Genomic DNA, 22,268 nt, shown 5'->3' on the forward strand with positions numbered 1-22,268 from the left:
GGGGCAGCTGGGTAGCTCAGTGGAGTGAGAATCAGGCCTAGAGACAGGAGGTCCTAGGTTCAAACCCGGCCTCAGACACTTCCCAGCTGTGTGACCCTGGGCAAGTCACTTGACCCCCATTGCCCACCCTTACCACTCTTCCACCTATGAGACAATACACCGAAAAGTACAAGGGTTTAAAAAAAAATGAGCATTTCCACAAAAAAATAGAAAAGAAGATAATTGTACATCAAATTGTGAATATCATGTATAGTTTTTGTTTTTAATAATTTTAAAATCAGCATGAAACTTTCTGATTTTCAAATTTAATTTTTTTTTCCATTTATATGTAGAAACAATTTTTAAAGATCGTTTTCTGATATTTTAGGATTCATCTTTTCTTGCTTCTTCCCTTCCCCTTTCCCTGAGGTGGTAATTAGTCTGATATAGGTTATGTCAGCATGAACCTTTCAGTAATATCTTACTTATATGTATTTCCTTCTGGTCTTCTTTATATTCTCTTCTGAAAAATAAAAAATATGCTTCAATGGCTTCTTATCCTCTTTTTGTTTTTCCTTTCCCTTTCCCTCCCTACTTCCTTTATTCCTTCCTTCCTTTCTCCCTCCTTTTCTCTCCCACTGTAAATTAAAGAAAAACGAAATCTTCATAACAATTATATAAATTGTATAGTAAAACAAATACATGTCCCAAAGTAAAAGTCTGTACCTAGAGTCCACCATTTCTGTTTTAGGACTTGGTTAGTGTATATCTCAAGTCTGTACCTAGAGTTTACCATTTCTGTTTCAGGACTTGATTAGTATATATCTCAAAAGTCTGTACCTAGAATCCACCATTTCTGTTTCAGGACTTGGTTAGAATACTTCATCATTTATCCTCTCCAATTTATTCATTGTTTTGTTGATCCAAGTTAATATACCTTTCAAAATTGTTTCTTTTTATAATGTTATTGCACAATTTTTTCTCCTGATTCTGCTCATTTCACCTTACATCAGTTCATTCTAGTCTTCCCAGGTTTTTCTGAGATGATGCTTTTCATAATTTCTTACATTACAGTGATATTTCTTCCTATCTATATAGAATAATTTGTTCAGACATTCTGCAATTGACAGAGACTCCCTCGGAGTTCACTTCTTTGCCACTACCAAAAGAGCTACAATAATAATATTTAGACATATGTGACCTTTTTCTGAGATGAAGGTTATTTCCAAGAAACTTGCTTTCAACACAAAGACATGTATTGGACTGTGAGTTTCATAACATTCTTGCTGCCTTTGAAATGTTGATTAGCTGATTAACCCAGGTAGAATAAACCACCACTTCTTGATCCTTTAAGCCACAGGAGCCCTGGATTGAATTGGGGAAGGATTCAATCCTGGGGTAAAAGTAGCAGTGACCAGAGCAACATTACCCCAGGAGATAGATGAAATCAGGCCAAGTACAAGATGTGGCCCTGGAATAGCCATTGCACAACCAAAAGGAAGGTCTTTAAAGCAGATCATGCTTTCACTTCTTTAAATTTATGAAACTGGAATCTACACAGATGTCATTCCTGACTTTCTGAAGATTCATTCATTTCCTTTTGCATCCTGTATGTACCACCCCTTCAAGGATCAAGACTAGGCAGCTAGTTGACCCCAAGGAAAGGATTCTAGACATAGAATCAGAAAGATCTGAGTTCCATAAGATTTAAAATAATTTCCAATAACTCCAAGCATTATAATTACACAGTTCAAATCTGGTCCTAGACATTTTAATTATTTAAGTGATTATTTAAATTAAGTTCTATTTGCCTCAGTTTCCTCATCTGCAAAATGAGGATAATAATAGCACCTATCTTAGAGAGTAGTCGTGAGAATCAAGTGAATTAATATTGTAACCTTCTTTGAAAACCTTAAAATTCTATCAGTGCTAATTGTGATGACAACGATGACAAATAAGCAAAATGTATTTGTGGAAGGTTTTCCATATGCTGATCAAATTGTAGACATGGAACACTTTTTCCTTCCCCTATTAAAAATTTAAAAAAGGAAAAAAAAGGAAAAAAGAAGAGATTTACTCCATCAATATTCCCCCCATGATATTCAAATGAATATGTGATCTGCTTGATTTGTATGTGCTCTTCAGCAATTCAGATACTCTTGTCCATATTTGTTCATCCTACAAGACTATTCCCTACATGCTCATATAAGTTCACTACAGAGTTCATGCCCTTCACTTTCTCCTGATGAGGATGAGGGTGGGAATGCTTGTGGAGGACTCTGGCCTACTATATATTCCTTATCATCTTTGCATCTTCTCTTCCTATCATACATTTCCCAAATGAAAGCTCTAAAAATCCATTTCATGGTGTAGCTGCATTGGTTTTAACCAAAGCCTAAAGTTAATGCACCCTAATCCAATTCACTAATATTCATTCTTTAAACATGCATTTGTTTCGAACCTACTCTGTGCAAGGCCAGAGGTCCTGAGAAATGGTCTCAGAGGCAGGAAGATGCAAGTTCAAACTCTGACCAATGCTGATTTTTGACTCTTTGGGAGATCTTTCATCACTCTGTAAAGTTCTGTAAGATTATAAGTACTAATATGTATTGGTAGAGGGAATTTTCTTATCTGGAGGTTCCTTATATTAATGAAATCATAGGTCCAGGTCCTATTCCTATCATATAAATAAACTTCTTTCTTAAGTAATGAGGAGATAAAGTTAAATAGGATGACACTTGTCCTTCAGAAGAATATTCAGCTGGGAGGGGGTAGTATATATCATAGGAATGGTTAAGCAATTATAGGCTATATATGATATAAAAGCCAACTATTTTGGGGTAGGGGGGCTCATTGATACCTTGAGGACAGGGGAAGTAGGAGGTGAAAGTTGAGCTGATCTTTGAAAAAACCAGACATTCAAGAGGATGAAAAGATAAGAAGGGGGTCCATTCTAAGTTGGGGATTTGAGGAGTCAAAGAGTGGAGACCTATGTAAAAATACAATGACAGGAGATAGAAAGAAATGTATACAGAATAGTAAGTATGCTTATTTAACTGAAACATAGAATATAATGTGAAATCATTCTAGAAAGATAGGTGGGAGCCAGATGATGCATAAATTTAAATGTTAAAATGCAGAGTTTACATTGTATCCTGGAAGTAACAAGGAATCATTTAATCTTCTTGAACAGGGTTAGAACAGCAGAGGCTAAATGATGATCACTTATTAAGTATACTAGAAAGGCCTTTCAGGAATAGAATGGACATTATCTTCTGAGTTTCCATCGAGTCCTAAAATTATGTGATTCTATGTTTCACGTTTATTGATTTAGCAGATTATTGGGGATAAATTGGGAAGAGGAGGGACTAGGAGCAGGAAGATATATGAAAAACTTATTGCAATAGACCAGGCGAGCTTTTTATTTTGGCATTTCTTTATATTATCAGTACTTAGCACATTTCCTGGCATATTGTTAGTGTTTGTAGACTGATGAATAGAATGAGGAGAATAGCGACAGGAGATGAGAGAAGAAGATGGATATAATAGATGTTGAAATGTAGAATCAATAAGACCTAGTGATTGACTGGATATAAAGGTTAGGGAGCGTGAAGAGATCAAGATTTGTGTTGAGGGGAATCTCAATAGTTAGCATAATAGTTTATATGTTTTGTTGTTGTTGTTTTTCACTTGTGGCAGACTCTTTATGACCTCATTTGAGGTTTTCTAGGCAAAGATAGTGGAATAGTTTGTCATTTCCTTCTCCAGTTCATTTTACAAATGAGACAAACAGGATTAAGTGACTTGTCCAGGGTCACATAGCTACTCCTAAAGCTACATTTGAACTCAGGAAAAAGAGTCTTCCTGACTCCAGACCCTGCATTCAACCAACAGTGCAGCCTAACTGCCACACACTTTGCCAACATCTGATCTGATCCTCATCACAACCATGGAGGTGGGCACTGTCATTATCACCATTTTGACAAATGAAAGAGTTGAGGTAGGAAGAAGTCAAATGACTTTCTCGAGGCCACCAAGACAGAAAATGTCTGAGATGCATTGAACCTTTGGGTCTTCCTTACTCCAAGTATAGGACTCTATTCTCTGTCCCACCTAGCTGCCACTTGAGAAACTGGTCAATGGTATCCTTGAAAGAAATATGGAAGGAGGACAGGGTTAAAGGGAAAGATGATGAGTTCTTTTTTTGACAAGTTGAGTTTAATATACCTTTGGGATGCCCAAATTTAAAAAAAAAAAGTCTAAATAGGCAGTTTGTTGATTGGAGATGTTTTGATCCTTGAGAAAAGGGTAGAGGAGAGTCTGGTTATTACTTTCATTCTATTGGCTAATCACCAACCAGAAAAAAGGACCACAGGCTTTGTCATCACCTGGACAATGAAAAATATTGATTTTACATTTAAAATGGCATGTAATAATGCAGTGTTGGAAATACTGATAAAATAAATCTTATGACAGAAATGCTTTTTCTGACCTCTCATAGTTTCTCTGCTGAAATTTATTGCTGGCATGAAGTAGCCCATAAGGGGGAAAAAAAAGAAATTCTGAATAGAAATTTCCATGCCTCGCTCTCCTAGCCTTCCTCTTTGTAGACTGTTTTTGAAAATGAAAATCAGGGCAGGAGGGGGCTCAGATGGGGGAGGACATTCAACAAAAACACCAACTCCAGAGGTTTCCAACATATATTTTTGCTTTAGTTCATGCAACAGCAAGCATGAAAACATTGGCCTGCCAATGACTGCAATGTTCAGCTCCATTCCAGAGAACACTGTCCCTTTTCCCCCTCCTCCCCCTTCTCCTCGCCCCTCTCAGGAGGCAATCTTCAAAGGCAGGCTGTTTTTGTTTGTTCCCATTGAAGCAGATGGTTTGCATCATGTACTTCAGCCAGCTAATTCATCTGTGAGGGACCGCCTCCTCTGGCTGATGTGGGTCCAGCTGTGGAAACAGCTCCAGTGTCATCTGTGTCCACTTCCATTCCATTCTTCTGATCTCACAGGATCTCAGAGACCACATCCAAGTCCGTTAAAAAACAGAACATACCAAGAAGAGACCTGAGAACATCCTTTAAGGAAGTTTCTAGGAGAGGACTTGAGCACTTTGGACAACAAAATCTTTTGCAGAGGAAAAGTGGTTCTCCTATAAGCAGTGATGGACATGCTCCTTCAGATGCTTTTGACTTAGTCATTAGAACTAGCCAACTAGAGTAATTCTTGGATAAAGGAAAATTGAAACGGCAACATTTGGAATTCTAACATAGCTGAGAACATCTGGAGCACTCAGTGTTGCATCCATTGATTAACCAGAATACTCATCCATCAATTACTCCTGCTCTTCTGAACAGATTCAGTTCCCATCTGGAATCATGCATACCATCAACACACATAATTCCTTAATACACTGTGGATGAGTTTGTGTGGATTTTGAATCTGAATGCAAAATCAACTTGATATAGAGTTATCTGATAACATTAATAACCATGTCCATATTACCATGCATTTTTTGGGGGGGGAATAAGAACAGTCTTGAAAAAGACATCAATAGCTCCCTCCCACCTAGTTGACTAAATGCAATGGTAGGACAGATTTACTGGAATCCTAAGCTCTCATTCAATAGGTAAAACCCAAGGCATTGACTGAGGCACACAGAGGAAGAGTATCTCATTCAAGGCCAAAGGGTTAGGATTTGAACTCAGATCTTCAAGGCTCTAGGTTCAGTGCTTAATCCAATCTATAAGGCTATTAATTTTTTTTTGTTTTTATTGTCATGCAAAACACACTTCCATATGGGTCATTGTTGTGAGAACAAAGTCATACCTAACCGAAACCCCCAAATAAAGCCATAGAGTCATAAGGCTATTTTTAAGTAAGCAGTTGGGAATTTCCTCCAATGATACTACATGTGGTGAAATGGGGCACAAGAAGTATTGGCATTCTCTAAGATTAAACAAAGGCAAATGACATACAACTTTCCAGATTTGCGGATTGAGTTGATTGGCAACTGTCTTCAGCAGTAGACGTCAACATCATTCTTACTACCACAGTAATTTGTAACTTCATTGAATCTGAAACTTTGGTTTATTGATGCTTATCATTTAAGTTCCCAAAGTCACTCCTAACTAGTTAATGTGTTAGAACACTACTTAGGGATTGACAGGGATAATTAATATCTTCCTTCTTGTTATTGATGCTCTGTGCTGAGTAATCCTTTTAACACTTTGGGGCCATACCCACAGAAGATACTGTGTGATGCTAGCTGTTGTCTGCTTTACATATCAGTTTGTTAATGGAAGGATAAAGCATGTCCCTGAGGGCTTCTCTTTTACTGGCCTGGCTTGACCCTATTTCTACCATGTTTCAGTACAGTTTGCCACTAGTTTAAAACTGTGATAACCCATTCATGATTTCCTGCTTTATTTATAACTTATTGTCTAGACCTCTGGTGGTGAACCTATGGCACACTTGCCAGAAAGGCAGTCAGAGCCCTCTCTGTGGGCATTTGTGCTGTTTTCCTTGCCTCAATACAGAGTTCACTAGAGTTCATTACTAGAAAGCCAGAGGGATGTGGGACCAAGTTGCTCTCTGCACCTCTGCCCAGCAGCCCAATGGGAGTGCTTCTTCCCTCCACTATCTGGGATAAGGCGGGGTGGTAGGGAAGGCTCATATGCCATGTGAGGGTTGCAGCTTAGACACTATCTCGAAAAGGTTCACCATCACTGTTCAAGACTCTTTTCTACTCTTCATTTCTTTTCTTGCCACACATTCACTATTTCAACCATAAATCTTATTCTTAGGTAGTTGTCAATTCCATTAAAATGTAAAGTTCTTGAAGGCAGTGGCTAGTTCCATTCCCCTACTTTTAACAACCCCAATAAGTACTGGTTAATTGATAAACTTTATTGTCAGATTATACCCATTTTACTGAGATGGATGGAGGGAAGTTTTTACTTAATTCAGGTTTATTCAGTGCAACAAGTATTTATTAGGCACTGTGCAAGGTACTAGAAGTACAAAACCAAAATAAATGAATCCCTAACAGTAGAGTTGCAGGCATAAATGGGCAAAAGACAAGTTTATATGGTGGCATTCCTAGCACCCCTAAAATTGTGGTGTTCAATACTTTAGCCAAGCAGAAGGAGAGAGGTGTGCTCAATGCAACCCTAGGTACAGAAAGACTATTTGAACTAAGCCTCAGTAAAGCAAACCAAAGAGAGGATGATACTGATTTTGAATGCTATTTTACTTATTATCTATGGGACCTAAAGCAAATCACTTAAACCATATGGATATAAGACTTATTATCAGTAAAATGAAATTATTGGAAAATAGGACCTCTAAGGCTCCTTCCATGTATAAATTTCATGATTATCAGATGTCGGTTATATCTTTTATTGTTTCCTGTTTCTACACCCATTTTAAACCCCTGAGATTCTGTTTGTTGCTTCCTGGTTATTTCCTTAGCATCCTATAATGTTGGTCATGGTGCAAGATTATGGGAGAAGTAGACTCAAATCTTATTTTGAATATCTTTTAGCTATATATAGCCTTTCATTGGTTCTACCCATTCTCGTTGGTAAAATGAGGATAATAATATTGTAGCACTTTAATCATGAGGTGGTGGGACACTCAAAGGAGATAATGGACTTAAAGCACTTTGCAGAGTTTAAAGTGCGGTGTAAATAGCCATTATCATTATTCTTCTCATTCTTCTATCTTACATTTGATGAGGGAGAGGTAGGAATTGTTTAGGGACAAACTGATCCCCTACTGTCTATCAGTCAAATGATAACCATTTATTGTGCTCTAGTATTATTCTAAGCACTGTGCTGGGGTCTGGAATACAAAGACAATAGTGGAAGAGTCCCTGCCTACAAAGAACTTACATTTTAGCATGGAAAACACAAATTTGTGTAAACCAGTGATGGGCAAAGGATGGCCTGTGGGCTAGATGTAGCCCTCTGAAATATTCTATTCCTAATCTGATGAATACAATGAGTAGGATACAATACAATGAAACTTCAAAAGAGTTGCCTTAGAAACAGACTGACAGATGAGCATTTCCTTTCCTTTGGCCCCTCTTTAAAAAGTTTGCCCATCACTGGTGTAAACATATTTGAAATTAATACAATCGAAGATAATTTTAATAATAATTTTAATAATAATAATTTAATAGGAAGGCCATTAGGATCAGGGAAGGCTTCATGGGGATAAAGGAACTTGAGTTGAGAAGGAAGGAGGGGATTATACGAGGTGAAGGGAAGGAGAGAGCATTCCAGGCTGGGGAGAGAGCCAGTACAAATGTCATGAGGAAATGAGAGAAGGAGCTGCGGCATGTAAGGAAGAGGAGGCCACAAAGGTTGGAACATTAAGTGTAACAAGGGAAGTAATATACAGAGAGGCTGGAAAACTAGTGTAGGTCAGCTTAGTGAACAGTATTTAAAAGTTAAATGGGGGCAGCTCAGGGGATTGAGAGCCAAGTCTAGAGATGAGAGATTCTGGAAACAAATTTGGCATCAGACACTTCAGTTATGTGACCCTGGACAAGTCATTTAACTCCTATTACCTAGCCCTTACCACTCTTCTGCCTTGGGACCGGTATTCATTCTAAGATGGAAGGTAAGAGGTTTTGTGTTTTTTTTTTTTTTTTTTTTTTTTAATTCAAATGGAAGGGCTCCTATTTTATTTCTGACCAGGAAAGTGACTTTGGCTTAAGTTAAAGCATTTTGGCAGCTGTGAGGAGAATGGGTGGGATTGGGCAAAGATGCAAACCAGGGATATCCCTGGGGAAGTCACTGTCAGATTCTAGGTGAGAGGTGATGAGCACCTGGCCTAAAGCAATGGCCATATGAGTAATGAGGCAGCTAGGTGTCTCAGTGGATAGAGCACCAGTTCTAGAGCTGGGAAGACTCCCCTTCTTGAGTTCAAATCTGGCCTCAGAGACTTATTAACCATGCCCTGGGAAAAATCACTTAATCCTGTTGGCCTCAGTTTCCTTCTTTGTAAAATGAGCTGGAGAAAGAAATGGCAAGCCATTCCAGTATCTTTGCCAAGAAAACTCTTCTCCAAAAAAATGAGGTCACAAAGAATTGGATACGAATGAAAAATGACTAACCAATAACATATGAATAATGAGAAAGAGACTGAAACAAGACATGTTTTGTAGCTAGAAATACAAAGTTAATATTGTTTCTTTTGTGTTTTTCCTTTGGTAGACTTCTGCACAGAAATGACGAGTTGTCTTTTCGTAGCTGTCTTTTTTATTATTATTACTCTCACCATCTTCCTATGCATACACTCTGGTCTGTTCATGCTTGGACTCTTAACTCCTTGACTCTCCTTGCCTTTGAGTTCATACCATGCCAACTTTGCTCCTCTAGCTAGTTGTTAACTCTGTAGAGCAGGGGTCGGCAACCTTTTTGGCCATGAGAGCCATAAACGCCACATTTTTTAAAATGTAATTTCGTGAGAGCCGTACAGTGCTCATAGTGCTGCTCCTGTAACAGTGCCTGGAAAAAAATGGACTTTATGGCTCCTGCAGAAAGAGCCATATCTGGCCCTCAAAAGAGCCAGATATGGCTCGAGAGCCATACGTTGCCAACCCCTGGGCTAGAGGATGACAGCCTGTGTGAGAAACACATCTGCTGACCTTTTTCTAATCTCTGACTGTAGGACAACTTTTCCCCTTTACTAGAGGGGAGAGGTAAGTGGGGAACAAGATGCACCACATAGGGTCTATCTTCTTAGCCTAAACACAGACCATCAAGCTCACCATCATCACACCAGTGGTACCAAGATTCTAGTTTTACCCAGAATGCTTCTAGTTAGCCTCTGCCTTTTGAGAATTCTCTCTTGGCGATGATATTACAAAACTACCCTGGGTAAGCTTCCATGGAGCCCATTTTCTGGGCTCCATGATTTTTTCATTTCCACACTGATGACTGGAGTTTGGGAAATTCATGAATTTCATTCATTAAATATTCTGAGATACACGAGCATTTCATATGTTTTTAATAATGCATGCATGAATAAAATCTTTATTAAGTGCTTACTGTGGGCAAAGCACTGTGCTAAGTGTTGGGGATACAAAAAAAGCAGCTAAGCAATGACTCTTCTCAAAGAGTTCCCATTCTGATGGGGAGACCCCACATCGGGCAGATTTCAACTACAGCTCAGATAGGAAAACCTCATGGTCTTTAGGGTGCAATGACAAAACAGACAGTCGCACCTCTTCTTTATGCCATCTACACTTATAAAATCATATTAGTTTCAGACAGTAAACCACTGAATAGGACCAAGGATTTGGTACAAAAGCTTTCTTTTTTGGGTCTTTAGTAGTTGTATCTGCAGTTCCTATGGGAGCAGGTTTAGGCTGCATCTCCATGAGGGCCATTTCCCAGTTTGGTGGTTGAGGGCTCTGGGCTGGTAGCCAGATCATTTCTTTTTTTTTTTTTTTAACCCTTAACTTCTGTGTATTGGCTCCTAGGTGGAAGAGTGGTAAGGGTGGGCAATGGGGGCCAAGTGACTTGCCCAGGGTCACACAGCTTGGAGGTGTCTGGGGCCAGATTTGATCCGGTCTCTAGGCCTGGCTCTCAATACACTGAGCTATCCAGCTGCCCCAACCAGATCATTTCTAAGGCTTTTGGGGTCAGACTCCTGTGCTCTCTCCATCAGGGTCTTAAAGGAGATAGTGATGGAGATGGTGACAGCTTGACTTGCCTGACCCATGCTGCCGCCTCCTCTTTTTCTCAGGGCACCTTGATTTTTGCTTGCCTGTCCTGTGAATGGTTGTTGGTTGGCAATTTCTTTTCTATAAATTTCCTTAGTCCTTTCCAACCAAAAACATCATTTTAAAATGGGTAAAAGTACATTTTTATGTATTTTTAAAAGCTTACGAAATGAAGCTATTTGAATCGAATTGTTCTACTGTTAATGCATGTACCTGACCCAACAAGTACCTATGTAGATTTAATTTTTGAAGCATCAAGAGGGACCATGAAAGAGACCAGGGCTATTTTTTCCATTTTCTCTTAAGCATACACATCCACACTCATATATGTATACTGAACCTGGCATCCTTTTGGCCTCGAAATCATCGAATATAGCTATCAGATCAATTTAACATATTATGGAAGCTATTAAATGTCTAAATCCTACAGTTCAACGGAGAGTCATAAATTTTTAGGGCCTGCGTACCACAGACTGAGAACTTGGCACAGATTGAGTTTGGATAGCCAGTTTGATCAAATGCACCGAATGACTATCATATGTTCTTATTAGTTTTTTCTGGTCCAGTTGTGCTACCAACTCTGGGATCTTGAATGTCCTATACTTTGTCTGGGTGTTAATTTCCTCTTCTGTAAAATGAGGTGAAGAGCTGAATGTGAGTAGAAGCCCTGCCAGCTCCAAATATACGATCCTGTGGGTCAATATTGTTTGATTTAGCTTTCTACCTTCCATCCCTTTTTTGTTCCCTTTGCTAAATAACTGGGACTACCACAATATGGGGAACTTCCAGTGTAAAAACTATCTCTGTTGAAGGAGATTAGCAATTCATCTGTAATTTATAATGTTAGAAAATCACCCGAGGACACTAGGAGGGCTTATTCAGTGTTAAATAGCTTAAGTGTGTCCTAGGCGAGACTCAAATCTAGATCTTCCCAACTCCAAAGATGTCTCTCTATCCACAATACGTAAGCCCCAGACAATATAGTAGATAAAGTGCTGGATTTGGCATCAAGAAGATCCAGTACTTTAGAAACTTAGTGACTCTGGAATTCCAGATCAGATCACTAAAATGCTTTTATCTTCAGTTTTCTCAACTATAAAATGGAGTTAATGGTAACTCACCTCCCAAGGTGGAAGTGAACTCAGATCAAATAAGATCATGTGTATGTATATGTGTGTTTGCATGTATATAGATTATATGTGTATGTATGTGTGTGTATGTGTGTGTGTGTGTGTGTGTGTGTGTGTGTGTGTACTATATGGAAAGAAGAAGAGAGAGATAGAGAGAAAATTTGCAAACCTTAAGGAACCATATAAATATTAGCTGTTGGGGTTACTTTGCCTCGCTTAGGATCTATATAGCTGATATCAAAGAAGCCAGCTACGCACATCTGCTTTGTAAGGAAGGCTCCTAACCTATAATGTGATTCATATGTGGTAATTTGGGTATGGCTACATCCCCCAACGAGGAGACTAATCAGCGACATCGAGGAGTGAACAATGTAAGTTACAGTTTGCTTTGGACACTTGGAAGGGTGGCAGCTATGGGCAAGTCCCCCAAACAATAGGAGGATATAATTTGATTATGAATATTTTGCTTTGTCAGGTCACTCATAGAAAAAGAGAGGGAATACAAACATGACATATCAGAAAAGATGATGGTCTGCATGAATTCAAGACTAAAACAACAACAATCATGACCCAAAACCAGTCATTGGCTTTTTCTGTAACTCTCATGTAGCAGCTGCTTTGGTTCTTATCCCAAGTCAGGCTTAAGATTTCTTGAACTCTTGGCAATCAGACCTAGTTCTATGAGAAAACTGCAAATGATGTTCTAGAGCAGTGATTCCCAAAGTGGATGCCGCCACCCCCTGGTGGGTGCTGTACCGATCCAGGGAAGCAGTGATGGCCACAGATGCATTTGTCTTTCCTATTAATTTCTATAAAATTAAAAAAAAATAATTTCCAGGGTATGCTAAGTAATATTTTTTTTCTGGAAAGGGGGTAGTAGGCCAAAAAAGTTTGGGAACCACTGCTCTAGAGTCTGCTAAAGTCAGTTAAGTAAATTATACAGAGGCCAGAGAACAGGTCAAGGCCCTCCACCATCTGGCCTCTTTTGACCTTCTTAACTAAATTTCCCACTGTCCCCCACTTCCAATTCCCTATTCCATCCTAATCAAAACAACTTGACATCACTTAAATTGCCAGCCTTTGTATATTTGTTTACATCCTTTCCCCTAATTGTAAAGTCCTATCGTAATCCCCAAAGGACCCAAATTCCAGCTATCCTCCAAAGTTTTGTTCAGCTCTTACTTTCTTCATGGAGACCCGCACTTTAGGAAGATCACTATGGCAGCTAAGAGGAGAACGGCCTGGAGCTGGGAGATGCTTGGAGCACAGTGACCCATTAGCAATTATTGTAACAATCCAAGTATAAGGAGACAAGTGTCTGCACTATTGTGGTGAAGGTAACAGAGATGGTGTCAGGTTGCTTATAAAGAATGAGAAACATCACGTTAGGGTGAGACATATATAAAAGATACTCAGTAAGGCACTGTGAGAATTGAACACCAGTTTACGCTCCTTTTTTGGCACCTTCAGCTCAGTCTTGAAGTGTTAAAAGGAATGATTCTTATTGAATTTGAAAATCCATTCTCTGGTGGTTTAAGAACAAGACCCAAGGCTTGTGGAGTGGAGTATATATGAATACTCTGGGAAGATATCAGAAGCCTCATGACTCCCTGGCATCCAAGAAGATGCTTGCTTCTCATCCCACCAGACTCCTGGGATGCTTGCCTCCTGTTTCATGTTTCTGACCTGGACTGTCTAATTGGTGAGACCCCCAAAAAGTAATGTCATGGTTTATGGATCAAGCTCCTGGGTCTGTTCTGGCCAAGCAATGGGAGTAAACAGAGATGCAAGGTGAGCAGTGAGTTCAAACTAACTAGGTGATTGGCCATGTGACTATTTGCCTTTTCTTTCTCTGACCTGTTTTTCACTATTTAATAAGTAATTATAAATTAGGATACAGTCTCCAGAGAATTTTAATCATAATAGCATGTTATGGATAGTGTGACTTTTAAGGTTGTGCATGACTAAATTGACTTTTATTTTCTTGTTTTTAATTATTAAAATATCTGATTTTAGTACCAGGTATCTGTTAAAACACTGGGATAGAGGAAAAAAAGCCAAAGGGTAGGTGCTGATGTTCAAGCCTATACAAAATAGCTAGTGTGATAATGAGATTAAATCTACCTTGCCTATTCTCAAATCTAATGACCAAAAATGTAAACAACTCCACTTAATTCACAAGTTGGGAAGTCTGTGACTCATGTGTGCTAGAGTGAGTGACGAATCAGAATTTACTGACTGCATCCTGGGCAGTCCTAAGAAAAGCATCTGTTGTGATTGGACACGTAAACTAAGAGGAAGGCACAGGAAGTGACGCAAAAGAAGCCCCTTTAAAAGAGAGTTCAGTGAGTTCAGCTCTCTTCTTGATCATGACTTGGACTTGTAGGAGCTTTGGCTGGGACCCGAGACCTTGGTGATTGAAAAAGGCTGACTGACTACCATAACTTCTCTGGAGACACTAGCCTCTTGGAGGTTCCCTTGATTGGGAGAGGCCCTAGTGGCTAAGCCCCTTATGGCTCTTGGCTGCTCACTTCTTTTTTTTTTAAACCCTTACCTTCCATCTTGGAGTCAATACTGTATATTGGTGCCAAGGCAGAAGAGTGGTAAAGGCTAGGCAATGGGAGTCAAGTGACTTGACCAGGGTCACACAGCTAGGAAGTATCTGAGGTCAGATTTGAACCTAGGACCTCCCTTCTCTAGGATGGCTCTCAATCCACTGAGCCACACAGCTGCCCCTTGGCTGCTCACTTCTTGGTGTGGTGGGTGACTAGACTAGAACCTGGAGGAGCTCCATCCAAATAAAGGCTGAGACCTTGGACTAAGTGAGACTGCTGTTAATCTCTCCCTTGGAATTACACATGGTGAGTTTAAAGACTAAATCTTCCTGGACTTCTATAAAGGAACTGCTCTCTCAAAAGAGACTATGTGACTGAAGTTTCTGCTTCATTCATCTCTGGCCCTCCAGCCCTCCGGCCTTGGGCTCAAGCATGTGCCCCCTGCTACAGAGGACAAAATAGATCTGCTGAGTTAACAAGGGGGGCCTGAGCAAATTACCTCGCGTTTTTGATTATTTATCCTGTCCTCTCCTCTCCCTGATTTTCTTATTTTAGCTTCCTCTTCTCATTTGTAAATAAACTTTCATAAAAGTCATTTTGACTTGAGGTTACTCTTTAATTGGGGATTGACAGTTATTCAATTCCCTGGCTACCAAACCTTTTAATATTCACCCAACAAAAACCCCTTTTATACCCTTTACATTAAGGAAAGTGAGGATATTCCTATGAGGAATATGGTATGATTCAATAAAATCTATTCCTAATTCTCTTTTATGCTCTCTATTTACTGAAAGAGAAAAAAGCCAGAATGTCATAGTTAAACATAATTAAAAATAAAAACTAAGTCACCCATTAGTCACCACTCTAGTGAGTAAAAAATATTTCAAAATTCCTTTCTAGAATGGGCAGATGCATTGTGGGAGGATGGTGGAGTAGGATATGAAACTTTCTCACCCTTCCAATACCCCCCACAAACAACCAAAAATAACACAACAAACTCTCAGTTAAAAGCAACAAGAACAGACAGGAGTCCAGAGTGGAGCTGAACAACTAGGAGTAGCTAGGGGGAAGGTCTCTGACTTCTCTGCATCAGTACCATTGCTGCATGCCCTGGGGACAGGAATAGAGAAAAGAGGGTAGAAAGAACAAGATAATCCCTAGGGGCAGGACCAGCAACCTCATCTTGTTTGCAGAGCCCCTAAGCCTGCATCTCTGAGGATACCACTGAAGGAAAGCCCTAGAAAGAACTGTGTTTGCTGTGGTCTTGGCTTCCGAGATCTCTGATGGCCCACAGCTAGGGTATGAAGGAGTGGAAACCATGGAGTCTGTGGACACTGGGCCATGGGAGCAAGAGTTCAAACCTTGCTGCTAGCGAATAAGGAAATTTGGAGGCTCAAGGAATGAAGACTAGGCACATGCTCTATCTCAAGCTGTGGAAGTAGGAGAGAAGGAGTAAAGAGAGAACACACACTAGTGAATGTGGTTGCTGAGGGTCTGTGGCCCTCTCAGCTGTGATCATTCCTAGGAGAGCTGAGTCTCCGTTTGCTGCCACAGGGGAGGTCAACTGGCTGTTTGGAGTAGGACACCACTGCACACAGGCTCTGGTCAGACCACTTGAGGTCAATCACAGACTGGGGCCTGAGCAAGAGATCCAGGATTACATCAGACCCTGGACTATTAACAACTAGAATAACTAACTAGGACCCAGGTAAAAACAAACACACACACAAAAATTCTGAAACCTGCAACATACTCCAGTACAATAGGAAGACTGAAAATTCAGTAAAAAGCCAGTAATTAAATCTGTTGGCTTGACTGTTAAAATAATAAATAAATAGCAAATTAAATGAGCAAGCAAAGAAGAAAGAATCCAACTATTGATAACTATTACGGGGACAGAGAAGACCTTAGCTAAAACTTAGAGGGGCTGTAAAGTAAAAACACCTATTTCAAGAACAGGGAAAAAAAATGGCCACAAACTCAGAAGGGACTCTTAGTAGTACTTTAAAAAGACCTCAAAAACCAAACAAGAGAGGTTGATGAAAAATTAGGGGAAAAAAAGAGCAATTAGGAGTTGGATTAAAGTAGGAAGGCACAGTTATAGGGATTAGGAAAGGATTTTTGGAAAAGTGGATAAAATAAGAATTAAAAGGTAAGGGGGAAGGAAGAAGAGAGGGACTATTGCAAAGGTAGGTCAGTTTGGAAATAGGAGGGCAAAGGGAGAGGATGAGAGGATAAGAAAGGATTTTTGGGCAGGAATGTGCATTGGAGAAGTATTCATCAAAGAAATTTAGACATTTGAAAAGGGGTATGGCAGAAAGAAAGGTAGAGAGGGACAACAGTGAGGAGGAACAGAGTAGATGAAAATAGACATCTAGTAACTATGACACTGAAAGTAATGGGATGAATTCACCCATGGGAAGAAAATGGATAGCAGAGAGGATAAAAAAAAAACAAAAAACAACATAATCTGACAATGTATTTTTGTAAGAATTACTGAAAATGAAAGATACACAGAAAGTGAAGCTGAAGGGCTAGAGCAGAATGTACTATTCCTCAGCTGACCCAGAGAAGGCAGGGATAGCAGTCATGATCTCTGACAGAGTGAGGGCTGAAAAGGACATAATTGGAAGGGATGAACAGAGTAATTATATCTCTATTATGTTTTGGAGATTACTATGGATAATGAAACATTATCTATATTTGGTCTATATGCACCATGTGTTACAGCATCCAGATTTTTAGAGGAAAAAAAACTAAATGAGATATAAATGGAAATAGATAACAAAATAATAAAAGCAGGAGACATTAATTTTCCCCTCTCAGAACTAGATAATTATAACAAAAATAAATAAAAAGGGAGTTAAAGAAATGAATAGAACCATAGATAAGTTAAATATGATAGATACTTGGACAGCCCCTATATATCTGCAATGAGGTTAGTATTAAATCTAAGCTTGAGCATACACATAATCGAAACTTAGTTTCTGGTGGGACATTAATGGTGTATAGAGCATAAATATTCTTCAAAAGTCTTACTTTAATACTTATCCTATAGAGGTATTCCTGCATTCCTAAAGGATTGTCACACTGAAAGAAAGTTCCACTGGGTACAATGAAACTGGAAAAACTTGTTTTTGAAAAGAGTATGGTCCTGGCAACAGATTCTATCTCCTGCCAATCTAGCTAAATATGGTCCTGGTAATGTATGTTAACTGAAAACAAGACAGGTTAAGTTAATCAAATTAAATGCTGTCAGGAACATTGAGAAACAGGCCTAATATTACATTGCAAGAGCAATGTAATATTTTTTAGAAGTTTTTATTTTTTATTTTTAGTGATTTTTAAAAAAGAAAACAAAATGGAAATATACACCAAAATCTATAAAGTTATTCATTCTCATTGACTGAAGGATCCCATTGCTAAAATTAGGCCCTAAGTTCATTAATTAGAGAGTAAAAAGCTTTGTATGCATCAAAATATTTATTGAATCTTTGTTAGTAATGACAAAATAACTAGAAATTACACAATTGCATTCAATGGGAAGAAATGGCTGAATAGATTGTGATAGCTGATCGTATTATGTTATTAGAAATGACTAATATTGGGAATATAAAGAAATAAGGGATATACATGAAGAGATGAACAGAGAATAAGAATAATATATACTATGATTACATTAAAAAACAATAGTCACAATATCAAGAGAAAAAACTAAGTAAAACAAATCCAAAGGGAACTCAAAAACAGAGGATGTTTACATGAGTACTCATCTATAATTTACATATTTTTAAACAAATTGCAAACAATCCAGAGAGCTTGGTTTTCTACATAATTTTTTTTATGCATTTGTTTAGTTGAATGTTAAAAAAATTCCTTTCTGGTCATTGAACATTTGTTCACAATGGTAAAGAATTTCAAGGAAGAGTCCTCATAACACTAAAACAATTAAAAAAATCAATATATAAAAGGAAATTTAATTTCTTTGTATGTTGAAAAATTACTAATCAGCTAAAACTGAAAAGAAAAGGAAGTTTGCTTTCTTGATTTGAAAAATGTGATTTTTAAAAGTCAGCTATACATGAGATATAAAGGAAATATTTCCCTTTTATTTACAATTCATTTAGGCTCATATTTTTAGCTTGGTCTATTTTCCAGTTCTTTGTGCTAGAATTCCATTTGACATGATCCTATGTGTTGTTTGAATGGTAAAAAGAAAAAAAAAAGGATGTTTTCTAAAGAAAAAAATCAATGTCAGCTTACCAGCAGATTAAATTAATGAAAAACAAAACAAAACATGCCTTAGAGAATTTGAAAGTGGTTTAGTTTGGGGGCTTTTTGGTGTCTGCTTGTTTTAAGTTTCCAAGTTATGTTTTAAGCAATAATAATTTGAATGTTTTTAAAAGGATTCCACAGTACCTCTCATTATTGTGGGGGGCCTCACTAACCTAATGAAAATGGGAATTGATTATAGTTGTAATATCATTTTTTACTAAATTTAATCTCTATGATTTTTCTTAATGTGAAACTTGTGCTTGATAGAAACCATATAATTTCTCAATGCCATTCATCAATCCAAAGTAGGTCACTCCTCACGTTTACTCACCTCCCTTGCAGAATGTGTTTTCCTGTTACAGTCTGGTTACAGACTTGATAGAATTTTTCAGATGAAAAGAATCTGAAATATATTATTTGGAGTAATGCAAATGCCAATAACTGATTCATTAACTGACTAATTACAATCTTTTCAATTAAAAACAAATGAGAATAGAGAGAATTCTTGAAAGGTTCAAGTATCTAGCATTTTTAAAATTAGGGAGTTATTAAAGTAATATTTATTACAGAGTTGAGAGTTGCATCCCAACATAAAAAATGAAAATTCTTCCAAGTACAGTAGGTCCTTTTCATAATAGAGCTTTTATTAAGCGGATATCATATTCTTTGTCAAATCATCCCAAATCCTCTAAAAAATAAACAGCATGTACAGTAAAAGCCTCATTAATATTATTAGATAATAAAAGCAAGGAGTGGAGCATCTTGACTTCTCAATCGGTTTTTGAAAGGGCTTCCAACTTGGCACCGTGTTATCCTGATTGGTGAAAGTCTGCTCTAACTCTGTTCTATCCCAGTCACATTCTTCTCATTTGTCCTGTAGTCAGTACAAAAACCTCATTCCCTTCTTCCTCTTGTTCTAGGAACAAGAGTTATGTTAACTCTTCTATTATTTCTGGAAATTGTGATGTACCATCTTCCTTTCTACCATCCATGTGACTTACTAGTCCAATCTGAAATCAATCTTTTATACATAAATGTTTCCTCATTGAAAATATGTTCTATATTTGTATCATTTGGCCTAACATAGCACCTGGAGCATCCCAAGTACTTCATACATCTATTTAAAGTTCATAAGAAAAAAAATTACAGTAATAGGTAGGTGGCTCAGTGGATAGAGAGCCAGATCTGGAGATGGTAGGTCCTGGGTTCAAATTTGACCTCAGATACTTCCTTGTTGTATGAACCTGGGCAAGTCACGTAACTCCCATTGCCTAGCCCTTACTACTTTTCTGTCTTGGAACCACTATACAGTATTGATTGGATAGAAAGTAAGGGTTTAAAAAATAAAATAAAATCCATAAATATATAAATGATTCCAACTAGGACTTTGGCAAGATAAACAATGCGCATGACTAGAGAAATCCATCATGATAAATTTCCATATTCTTTCCTGCAACTATGTAGTTTTGAATTAAATAATTTTATGGTATCAAAGCCTGATAATAGCATTTAAAATATTTGCATATTTCTTGTGAAATTAATCAAAAATTTATGAAGAAATTTAACTAGGATTGAGAGGAAGTATTAGTATAAAACATAAAACTGACACATGTGAAAGAGTTTTAAATCATCCAAGTAATTTCAGGGAAATCAGCCTGACTCCTGCCTCCACCTCCCCTGTACCAAAAAAAAAAAAAAAAAAAAAAAAAAAAAAAAAGCATAACAACAAGTAGTAAAACTACTTCCATTCATTCATGAATTCTTAAAAAAAATTTAATTGGGGAATTTAATTTACATACTTAGAGAGAAGACTTTAAATAAAAATACTTCTAAGATAGAAAATGGATCTTCAAAACCTCATTTATATTAAGATAGAAATGCCATATCTTATTTATTTCACTGTAGCTTTTTATAAATCTGAGAAAAATCATGTCCTGGACATCTAAGGTATCATGGAGAAAAAGGTGAAGAAAGCAGAAAGTATCTAAGGATATTAAAGGCAAATAAAGGCAAATCCTGCCTATTTAGCTTTATAAACTCTCTATTTGCAGATAGCACTAAAAAGGCTGGGGAAGAAGCATTCATTAAGCACCTACTATGTGCCAAGAGGAGGCTTATGGATAGAGTGCTGGGCCTGGAATCAGGAAGACCTGAGCCCAAATCTGGCCTCAGATTCTCACTAACTGTGTGATCCAGGGCAAGTCACTTAACCTTTGTTTTAATTCACTGGAGAGAAAATGGCAGAACACTCTGGAATCTTTAACAAGAGCCCTATGGACAGTATGGTCTACTTAATCTTGTTTGCCTCAGTTTCTTCATCTGCAAAATGATCTAGAGAAGGAAATGGCAGACTGCTCCATTACCATTGCTGAGAAAATAATGCTCAAAAAAAAAAAAAGGTGGGAGGGTATCATGCAGAGTCAAACATGATTGAACTATGCTAAGCTCCTTAAGAATTCAATTGCATTTGCTCTTCCCAACACTTTAGGAGATAGTTGCTCTTATTATTTTCATTTTATAGTTGAGGAAATTGAGGCAGACAAAGTTTAAATAACTTGTCCAGGGTCATATAACTAGTAAACATTAGTAAAGTCACATTTAAACTCAGGTCTTCTTGACACCACATCTACTATTCTAGTCTTCAGGTCGCCTAGTTAACTGTCATTCTTCAATGTAGTTTAACTATTGCCTTAACAGCAACATGGAACTCAGCAAAGTCAAATAAAATAAGTATTTTGAGAAGTGTACATACATGAAGATTGATTGGAGGATCTGGGGGTGGCCAGCCAGGGGAAGAGAGGAATTGGACAGCTTGACCATTGCCATCAAGTCTTTGGATGAGTTACTAGTGAGAAAAGCATTTGATGCTATTGTCCCCCATTGTTGAAGCAAAAGCATTGGCTAGATATTGTAAAGAGACAAATGCGGGCTTGACATAAGGAAACATTTTCCAGCAACTAGACCTATCAGAAAGTGGGATGGTCTGCTTTAAGAGGAAGTGGGTTTCAGTTCATTGGAGGTTTGCTTCAAGACTTTTCTGTTGGATGGGATGCTACTTAGTCTTGCCTTTCAAAAGTATAGGCAGTAGAAATTCTTACTCCTTTCAAAGCTTTCCAGAAAGCAATTAGCAGGAGAGAAAAATTAAATAGAAGCTATTGAAACTAGACTTGCAGATTCTGGAGCATCTTTTCACTATTTTCAATACCCCTAGAGATTGATAAGATCTAAAACACATTTTTCTGAATAGTCTTCATTTTCAAACCCACAAATATTTTAGAGGAAATTGAATCCACATGGCTCTGATTCATCTACACTTGCAACATTCAATCAGAATTTTGATTAGTGATATTTGATATTCAAAATGTCTAGTTTAAAACAAATGTTTGTTTTCCTTTCTAACAAAAAAAATAACTTTTTATTAAAAGCATGAAGACAGATTATCCCAAAATTTTCATTGGGGTTCAAAATTTTGAATTCTGAGGAAATTGGAAAAAGAAGGAGAAAGAAGAAGAAGAAGAAGAAGAAGAAGAAGAAGAAGAAGAAGAAGAAGAAGAAGAAGAAGAAGAAGAAGAAGAAGAAGAAGAAGAAG

At 37.8% G+C, this 22,268-nt stretch overlaps 1 protein-coding gene across 1 annotated transcript in view; it reads right to left on the reverse strand.

Annotated features, from left to right (window-relative positions):
• RBMS3 (RNA binding motif single stranded interacting protein 3) overlaps positions 1–22,268 on the reverse strand; it is a 755,361-nt gene that overhangs the window by 78,685 nt on the left and 654,408 nt on the right. The window contains exons 10-12 of the mRNA XM_044678877.1: positions 11,491–11,516; positions 9,469–9,472; positions 6,454–6,505 (exon numbers count right to left, since the gene is read on the reverse strand). Coding sequence (XP_044534812.1) covers positions 6,454–6,505; positions 9,469–9,472; positions 11,491–11,516 — 82 coding nt within the window. The remainder of the gene's footprint in view (positions 1–6,453; positions 6,506–9,468; positions 9,473–11,490; positions 11,517–22,268) is intronic.

The sequence above is a fragment of the Gracilinanus agilis genome, chromosome 5, assembly GCF_016433145.1.
Source record: "Gracilinanus agilis isolate LMUSP501 chromosome 5, AgileGrace, whole genome shotgun sequence".
In the NCBI taxonomy this organism is placed as follows: Eukaryota; Metazoa; Chordata; class Mammalia; order Didelphimorphia; family Didelphidae; genus Gracilinanus; species Gracilinanus agilis.